General features: G+C 38.2%; 1 protein-coding gene across 1 annotated transcript; it reads right to left on the bottom strand.

The window, feature by feature from the left end:
* Window positions 1-10: 10 nt before the first annotated feature.
* Window positions 11-865, bottom strand: LOC109159406. The gene has a single exon (XM_019307519.1). It carries the CDS (start codon window positions 863-865, stop codon window positions 11-13), a length of 855 nt encoding a protein of 284 aa, XP_019163064.1.
* Window positions 866-10524: the final 9659 nt, after the last annotated feature.

Raw genomic sequence — 10524 nt, 5'->3', positions numbered from 1 at the left:
CTCAAATTCATTAAAACAAATGTTCAATACAACGCGGTAAAGAAATAGACCAAATCATAGGATCAGGTTGCGAACGTGCCGCTCTAGCCAAAGCATGAGCCGCCATATTCACTGATCTCGAAACATACTGAATAGACACTATATCAAAGTGTCGTTGAAGATCTCGGCATTCACTTAGGATACAGCCGGCGTAGGTATAGTCTGGTAAAGAGCCATTGAGCAACTTACATATCATCTGGCAATCAGAGTGTACTCTAGCTTTTAAAATACCTCTCTCCTTAGCCCAAGAGAGAGCTTCCTTGATAGCTATGGCCTCAGCTAAATGAACATCATCCATGCATTGTACCTGGCCATTCTTCGCTGCGACAAAGTTACCATTTGCTTGTGTAATCACCACACCGTAGCTAGCTTCATGTGTGGCTGTAAAAACCGCTGCATCGACATATAGCATAAACATATCAGCCGACACCGTGTTTGATGCAGAAGTATTTTCCAGCCTTGCGCCACCACCTTTCAAAGCTTCCATTCTCTCCTGCCATTCATGTACAAGACGTGCTACTTCCAACTTGATGTGTGCTGGTTGCCAAGATTTATTGTTCCAAACAATCTCATTGCGACTCCGCCATATACACCACCATAGAGCAATACAATTAAGGTTGGAGGCATTATCAGAGAGTGCAATATTACCAGCCATCCAAGCCGCAAAGTCTGTAATAGTACCTGGCAAATTGCACTGCATTATATCCTGCCACAAAGGAATCACGAGCCCACATTCGCAGAACAGATGCATAAGTGATTCATTGGACTGCCTACACAACGGGCAAGACATATCAGCTTCAATACCTCGACTCCTCAACGCCACCATTGTAGGAATGACACCATGCAAACAGCGCCATAAAAAGTTTTGAACACTAGGTGGTATTCTTGGTTATATGATACCATTGGAAAAAAAATGTACTTAAAAAGAAAAAGAACTCAAATATTTAATATTTATACTCAAATATTCGATATTCTGTTTAAGGGATCTATTGGATGTGGCCCAAGAAGAGTTCAAACCATTATTATTGTGTGAATCATATATACTATCAAATAATGTATATTCAATATACAAATAATATATTTTTAGCATATTAAAAATGTATATTGCATTCATGAAAAATACATTATTTGAATATTAAATGTACATTATTTTGTATAGTGTACATTCATTACACGAATAATGTACTTTCAGTATATAAAAAAAAATGTACTTTTTATTATGGCCCACACAGCACTGTGTGAACCATAGTTCATACAATAATTTGCCGAGTTCAACCATGCTCAAGTGGAGGGGGTTCAAGGAAGCAAGGAGTACGGCACAAAAACAAATTGAAGACTAGTTACTCGATTTTGAACTCGGTTAAAAGAAGCAAGGAGTAAGGCACAATCATTACTAAAAAATTGATACTCATAGACCAATTATGCAAGTGTTAAAAGTTGTGGATTCACATTGTTAATGTCACAATACTCGTGGAACCAAAAGTACAAAAAATTCTAAAATAGATAACAAAAATCATAACGGCAATAACTTTTGGTGTCTAAAAATATATATAATATTGACTCTTATAACAAAATAAAAAAAATGAAAAACAAAAACAAAAAAAAAAAAAAGAAGCAAGCAAACAAACATAATTGAAGTTATCAACCTTCATCGAATGCACGTTAATGGTATGTGTTCGAACCCATGTCCTATGGTCTGGCTCTGATACCAAATTGAAGCAACTGCTCTATCTCAATTAAAAACTTAAGCTGATAATTGGATTGCACATTAATGGTTATATGCTCAACTGGTTAGGACATCATTTTTTTAATACTATTAACTCTATTACTGTCACGCCCCACTTTTAGGACATGACACGGCCGTATCGTTACGTGAAGACCTGTAACAATACGAAGCCTAACCATACATACCTCTCAGAATCTTCATAATAACTCTTGAATATACAATAATTCCACAACCCAAAATTACAAAATATAATCGACTTGTTCTTCCCAAAAACTCATCAAATCCACTATTAGATATTTATAATTAAGAGTAGTATGTCCAAAATGCATCACAAGCACCAAAACCAAGCACAATGGTCTACCAAAAATACAAAGGGTCAAAGGAAAAGTCTAAATAAACAAAAATCCATGATAAGCTCCAAAACTAGGACTAAGTCTCCAAGTTTCAAAAGTCACCTTCGAGACCCCACCACTTGTGCTCGTGCTATTCACATGTCCTTAACTACTCTGAAACATGAGAAAAATACAAATAATGAGCTAATGCCCAGTAAGTGATACTCCTCTCAACCCCGGATCAAGTAGCCGCAAAATAATACAAAAAGCTTTAGAGTAACAACTAGATGCAAAACTCAATCCTTAAATTATATCAAAATCATAACATACTTCCATCATACTATACACAAATTCCCAAAACGAGAAACTTTAGCTACATGGGCATCAATATTATTTCATAATACAGTACTTTCAAAAGCACCAATTATTCCTTTACATATAACTCATTGGCAACCTACAACCACCATTATATTATGTGGCACATGCCATTATCGGTATAATGGTCCAAAAAGACTCGACGATTCGGAATGAGTCAGGCTCGACGATTCAGAATGAGCCGGATGGAACGTTCCAACAAATAATTCGAAAGACTCGACGATTCGGAATGAGTCAAGCTCGACGATTCGGAATGAGCAATTAGGAACGTTCCAAGCCAAACAAAACAAACAACAAAATGTAGGTTGCCTCATGAGTTTGATCAAATAATCAAAATAGTTCTTATAATCAAATAGCCCGATGTAGCAAAAATCATTTGCTTAAAATCACATAGCAAAGTTCATATTTCCAAAATAGGTAATAAGTTTATCAAACTAAGAAATATGCAAGGTATAAACCATTCTCAAAATAATAATTTTCTTAGTACATAACTCTTTAGACATCATAGAATGGTTTATTAAACCAAAGTAATTTCAAAAGGATTGAAATGGCTTAAGTGGAAAGAACTTAAAGTTAATAAACAAGAGGTTAAGAATTCAAATCTCACTTTAAACAAACAAACCATTTTTATAAGGCATATGATATAAAACAAACACACACAATATGCTAGTTGTTGGAGTCAAACCCACACCCTACTACCTGCACAACAGCCACAAAACCACTCTACCGTCTCTACACATGGTGATTATATCAGTCAGAATTAATTTAGCTTAAAATACATTCCGAAATCACAATTCCAACGAACCCAAATACAATTTCAATCCAGAATTCAGCTTAGCCTTTCAGACCCAAAACATAATCATAGTCCAAAATATTTTTAACTCATACTAATCTTAAAATGGGGATTCAAAGTAGTGGAGATTATTTCATAATATTTAGGAGTTTTCCAAAATAAGGAGAGAAAAGTTAATCACTTACCTAAAAACATCCAAATCTTAGCTATTAAGTTCGCCCAAATACTCCTTGTCAAAATCCCTAATATTTTCAAACATTAATCTTAGGGCTCAAGTGATAAACCCAACTCAAAGAGTGAAATATAGAGGTCAAACTTACCTAGAATACTCCAATAGCTTTGAGATCTAAGCTTGAAGAAGATGGAGATCAAAGCTCCAAGGTTTTTCCTTCCCCTATCTCTCTCTAGTTAGCTCCCCTTATCTTCTTTCAAATGAAATGTTTATCCAAGACCAAAGTTGTTCCTTAACCTTTAAGGGTAAAGAGGGGTAATTTAGTAAATTCATCCAATATCAATTTTAATAACCTTTGACTTGTTGACCTATTTTAATAACATAGGTATATTTTTTTATTTCCAAGATAGTGGGTATTACAATTACAATGCAGTATCTGTTCATAACTACTTTCTCAATATATTGAAGCACAAAGAGTCAACCTCCCATGTGAGAGTTCAACTTGGGACCATTAGACCACCAAATCCTTGGTTCGGTTAGGACATCATTAATATAATCATTCTTCTAAAAGGTAGAACCCCAACCCTAAGGGCCCCCCACACCCTGACCCGACAGAGCATTTGGGAGGATGTAAATCATGGTAACTCAACTGAACATGAACCACAGAGGCTAGACATTGCTCACTGCGCACAAGAAACCCCCCTCACTTTGAGAGGTTGCTCCCACACTGTCACTGGTGAGACTTGATCCCTGTGACGTGAATTACAAAGAAGAGAGAAGAAAAAAGTGAACTGTGTTTATTCAATGTGTGAACAATTGAAGCAGAAGCAAGCATTTGTACAAAGGGAATTGGAGGTAAAAGACGGTTACAACTAACTTGGAATCAGGGGCGGAGCCAGGATTGCATAGTGCGGGGGGGCCAACTACAGTTAAAATACTAAATCAAATACATTGATATGCAGTTAACTTATTTCAAAATAATCATTACATTACAAATTTAATAAAGTTTAGAATAAATCATTTATAATTGAATCTATATAAAATTATTTCGTAATATGCTTTTCAATGCACATTGCTTTGTACGGTTGAAAGAATGAAAACATTCATGCTTTTTTAAAATGATTATTGATTATTTCTTGAAAACTATCATCTTCACAACATAACATAATAGCAATTGTTTTCTCAAATACATATACTACACAATTTTTACATTATTATGCATGTTAAATTAAATACAAATTTTATCACATAATCACAAATTTGCATAATTAACCAAACAAATGCACCTTGATATCCATTATTTAGAATCAAACAAAACCACTATTTAAAATAAACAATAGAATATGAAACAAAAATTAACCAAACATGTAGTTATAAACAAAACAAAACAAAAACAAAAAAAAAAAAAAAACAAAAACAAAAATTAACTTGAAAAATATGCATAGATTTTAGTGACGAATTGTCTTGTTATAGCGTATATATTGCATATATGTATGGTTCTAGAGAGAAAAACTAGTAGGTAGGTTAAATGAGGTTTAATTTGAATGTGAGTCAATAATATAGGGAATACATAATTTAAAATGGGAGAGAATTGGAGAAGATGAGGAAATTATAACTTAGCCTGTAGGATTAATTTAAGTGGGAGGGAGGCCAAATATTTTGAAGGAACAACAAAATTTTGATATTCTATACAATATTTTTTTAAGAAAATAATATTATATATAATATTAAAAAAAAAATTGGAGGGGGGCCAAGGCCCCCCATAGCATACCTTTGCCTCCGCCACTGCTTGGAATGGAAATTACTATTCAGTCCTTCTATTCTTCTCCAATACCCCACCCCCCGGTAAGGTGGCGCATGCAGGTTCTGGATGCCCAGCTTAGACACAAAGGTCTTGAACATTGTAATGGGTAAGGGCTTAGTAAAACAATCTGCTGTTTGGTTTGTTGATGATACTGGCAGTAGCTTAATCAAGCCATGGGAGACCTTTTCACGAACGAGGTGACAATCTATCTCGATGTGCTTCGTTCTCTCGTGAAACACTTGATTTTCAGCCATAGCCACAACGGATTTATTATCACAAAATACCACTGCCAGTCTCTGCATAGCAATCTGCATGTCTGCAAGTAAAAACATTAACCATTGTACCTCACAAACAGAAGAAGCAATAGCACGGTATTCTGCTTCGGATGAGGATCTTGATATCGTTGCTTGTTTCTTTGATCTCCAAGAAATGAGGGAAGAACCAAGGAAAACACAAAATCCAGTTATGGACCTTCTCGTTTCTACACACGCAGCCCAATCAGAATCCGAAAAAAACATTAAGCTGTAAGGCATTGTCCCTGGGATAGAACAGACCTTGACCTGGTGTACCCTTTATATACCGAAGAACTCTCTGAGCAGCACTTAGGTGCTTGTCGGTGGGAGTGTCAATGAATTGACTCAATTGTTGCACAGTGTAAGATATATCCGGTCTTGTGGCCTTGAGGTATAAGAGACGACCAACGAGCCTTCTATAGCCATTGACATCACTGAGTGGTTCACCATCCGTGTGGTTGAGATGATAACCAGGAACCATTGGAGTGCTTACAGGTTTTGATTCAAGAAAACCTGCTTCTGCCAGAATATCCAGAGAGTATTTCCTTTGACAGAGATTCAAGCCTTCACCATCTAATCTTGCTTCAATCCCTAGGAAATATCCTAGCTTCCCTAAATCTTTGATCTTAAAAGCATTATCAAGCACTGTTTTGAAATCAGTGATTAGATTCAAATCAGGAGTAGTCACCAATATGTTGTCGACATAGACGAGGACTGCTATGAAGGTGCCACCTTGCCCTCTAGTAAATAATGACGGATCAGCTTTGGACTGAGTGAACCCCATACTGGACAGAGCATTGCTTAATTTTGCATTCCATTGGCGGCTTGCTTGTTTAAGACCATAGAGGATCGGAGCAGCTTGCACACTTGGTTTGGCTTTGCAGGTTGAAAACCGGGAGGCAGAAGCATATAAACTTCTTCGGTTAAATCACCATGTAGGAATGCGTTATTTATGTCCAGTTGATGAATGTACCAAGCCTTCGAAGCTGCAATTGCTAGGAAGGTTCGAATGGTTGTGATTCTAGCAACCGGTGAAAAAGTCTCAACATAATCAACCCCTAGCTATTGGGTGTATCCTTTTGCCACAAGACGTGCCTTGTATCTTTCAACCGAACCATCAGCCCTTAACTTCACCTTATAGACCCATTTGCAGCCTATAGGAGTTTTTCCCGCAGGGAGAGTGGTGAACTCCCATGTTTTGTTATCCTGCAGTGCTTGGATCTCTGCCTTCATAGCTTCCCTCCAATGTTGATCTTTAATGGCTTGGTTGTAGGACTTTGGTTCATTGGCAGAAGTCACAGCCATAGAGAAACATTTGTGTGAAGGTTCAAGGGCATCAAAAGTTAAGACCTTAGAAAGGGAGTGTGGAGAAGGACCTTTACTTATCACAGCTTCACAGAGATAGTCTTGAAGTCTGTTTGGAAACTGCATTTGTCTACTCGATCTTCTTAGTTGAACCTCATCACCATTGGTTGTCTCATGTGAGGTGTGATCACACTGTTGTAGTGCATGCATGCTCTCATTATTAGTTCTGGACTCATCATCAGAACTAGAACTGGAATGCTGTGACAAGGCTCCTTGATCTACCACCCCTTGTTGCACAATCTCTGGCTCGACTTCATTGGCAGTATTAGAACTGGACTGCTGTGAACCAGTCCCACCATGCTCATTAGCATCAAACAGCTGCACCCTGGGAACATTATTAGAGGGATCATAGTGAAGTCGAGTGTTAATAGGAATAATAGGAAGGGATGGACCTATTAACACAAGATCAGGATCACTTTTTGATGAAATTTCCTTTTCTGAAAAGGGAAAGACAGATTCATAGAACCTCACATCTCAAGATACAAATATGTTCTTCTCTTCTAAATCATACATTAGATATCCTTTAGTATAAGCAGGCATGCCCACAAAAATGCACTTCTTACTCCTTTGATCCATCTTGTGCTTGGAGGGTGATAAGTTTGAGGCATAGCAAAGACAACCAAAAATCTTGAGACTCATTAGATCAGGGTCTCTTCCATACAATCTGTAGAAAGGATTAGACAACTCAATAACCGGTGAAGGTAGTCTGTTAATGAGATACACAGCGTGCATTACGCATTGTCCCCAAAACTCAAGAGGCAAGGAGGCTTGAAACCGAATGGATCTTGCCACATTGAGAATGTGTTGGTGCTTCCGTTCTACTACTGCGTTTTGCTGTGGTGTATAGGCACGAGATTTTTGGTGGATAATTCCTTTCTCGGCAAAGAACTCGGCCATGTTGAACTCTGCCCCATTGTCGGATCGAAAGGCTTTGATTAGCTTCCCAAATTGAGTGAAAACCCATGCATGAAACTTCATAATGAACTGTCTAACTTTAGATTTGTTTCTCATAAGATGCAGCCAAGTAAATCGTGAGTAATCGTCAACCAAAGTTAAGAAATAATGTTATCCTTTCAACGAGCAAACCGAAAATGGTCCCCATATATCGGTATGGACAAGATCAAAAGCTGCCTTTGAAGTGGTAACACTTAGGGGAAACGGTGAACGTTTGTGTTTAGAAATATTACAAGCATCACATACAGAATTCTTAACAGAAACGTTCCTGATCTCTTTCAAACAATTGAGTTTATTGAATGGGAAGTGTCCTAATCGTTGGTGCCAAATCTCACCACTATTACATTGTACTGCCAAAATGTTATGAGTAACTTTCCTTGGTCTTGGTGGTTCCACCAGTAGGTACAGACCATTTATGTGTTTAGCCAAACCAAGTGTCATTCCAAGAGCATCCTGAATCAAGCACTGACCAGGCGTAAATACAACATTGTGAGAAGTGTCTTGTAAGAGCTTACTCATAGAGATCAAGTTGAAGTGGAAGGATGGAATATGCAGAACATCCTTCAACCATAGCTGCTCATTCAATTTAATGTCCCCTATGTGTTTGACAGATATGGACTTCCCAGTGGGCAAACTTACTTCACTATTGTGTGTAACACGATAAGCATCATAAAAATCAGCAGAGCAAACTATGTGATCGGAAGCTCCTGAATCTAATATCCAAGTAGAAGGCGATAACAAGACAGAATTAATATGAGTGTTAAGAGACTTGCCTTCATTTATTGAGTTGTCCTCACAAAACCGAGGAGTTAGAGACACAGCATCTGTGGTTTTGGCACTTTGAGCTTGTCCAGTTTGAATCTGAAGAAGGGAGATTAGCTTCTCCAGTTGATCAGAAGTTGAACCAGTACACATGGTTGAATCTAGACCAGTTGAACTGGAATTTGCAGCAGCTATTTGCCTTCCCTTCGACTTGTAACCACGGATCCATCCCGGAGGATAACCGTGTTTCTTGAAACACTTGTCCACAATATGTCCACTCATTCCACAAAACGTGCATTTCGCCGCCTTGTTTGTATTCGTGTTCTTCCTGAAACTGTGAGGATTGTAAGGATTTATAGCTGCTGCTACATTTTCATTTGAAGCTTCCTGATCTTGCTACACAGCATTGGCTTGGGTGAGTTCAATAGTGCCTAAATTCAAGCTTGCCAAGGCAATTTGCCTTTCTATCTTCTCTGCCATAATAAAGATTTTATACACCTCAGGAAGAGGATCAAGGACCAAGATGTTGGACTTAAGGCTGTTATAGTCCTCATTGAGTCCCTGCAAGAAGCGGATGACTTGATCTACATCACGCTCTTTTCTGATTTTTGTGACTAGATCACACGAGCACTTCGGATCACATCTATAACACGGGAGTGGCCTTAGTGCGTTCATCCTTTCCCATAAGGTTCGACATCGCGTATAGTAGTCATTGACAGAAAGTTTTCCCTGCTTCAAGTTGTATATTTCATCTTGCAGAGCCGCAATTCTCTGGGCGTCGCATTGTGAAAAACGACGTTCCAAATCCTCCCAGATTTCTTTGGCCTTATCTAGATGCATGATGCTCTGCGCAATAATAGGATGAACAGATTTAAAAAACCACGAACATACCATGAGATTGACTCGCCTCCAAGCCGCGAACTGGAAATGATCTCTTTCCGGCGCGATGATGCTCCCGTCGACGATACACCACTTATTTTTGACCTCAAGAGCGATTCTCATTGAGATGCTCCAGGATCCATAGTTCGCGCTTCCTAGCAAAGGCGGACTAACCAGCACGTTGTTCGGATTATCGTTGCTGCTAAAGAAGAAAGGATTGTCGAGATCCTCCATGCTCTGAGTTCTCTGCTGCTGGTGGAATAGGCTCCTCTGTGGAGTTCAATTCCTTTGTGGAGTTGCGGTGGATGTCGGATGCATCGGAGAGTGTGCGATCGGCGCCGATCCTACCGGCGTCTCTTGTTCTGGCTCTCCGGTGACCATGGCGGTGTAAGAACTGTATTTGTTCATCTTGCCGAAACATAAGCGTGGAGTTCTGATACCATGACGTGAATTACGAAGAAGAGAGAAGAAGAAAGTGAACTGTGTTTATTCAATGTGTGAACAACTGAAGCAGAAGCAAACATTTGTACAAAGGGAATTAGAGGTAAAAGACGGTTACAACTAACTTGGAATGGAAATTATTATTCAGTCCTTCTATTCTTCTCCAATACCCTGATCATTAATATAATCATTGAAACACATTAGGATGCCAGTAGCTATATATATATATATATATATATATATATATATAGGCATGCACTCAGGTGCGAATAAGTGTCCAGGAAGGAATATGCGAACGAATCAGCGCGCAACACGTGTCCAGATCTAATAACTTAAAAAAACGCGGTGGTATTTTCGTAAATAATTGAACATCGAAGTGCAAGTAAAATCACTTACAAGTGCACCTACTTTCACCTATAAGTGCATATAATTTTGCCTTGTTAGCATTCACTTCCCGCAAACATTCATGCACTTGGGTGTGCTTATAACTATAGGTGCAACTATTTATAACTATAGGTGCAACTACTTATAACTATAGGTGCACCTACTTTCACCTATAAGTGCATGTAATTTTGCATTGTTAACATTC

The sequence above is a fragment of the Ipomoea nil genome, unplaced genomic scaffold (assembly GCF_001879475.1).
Source record: "Ipomoea nil cultivar Tokyo-kokei standard unplaced genomic scaffold, Asagao_1.1 scaffold2827, whole genome shotgun sequence".
Taxonomy (NCBI): Eukaryota; Viridiplantae; Streptophyta; class Magnoliopsida; order Solanales; family Convolvulaceae; genus Ipomoea; species Ipomoea nil.
Note: the sequence above shows the minus strand (reverse complement) of the source record. Positions and strands in the feature narration are given on the sequence as shown.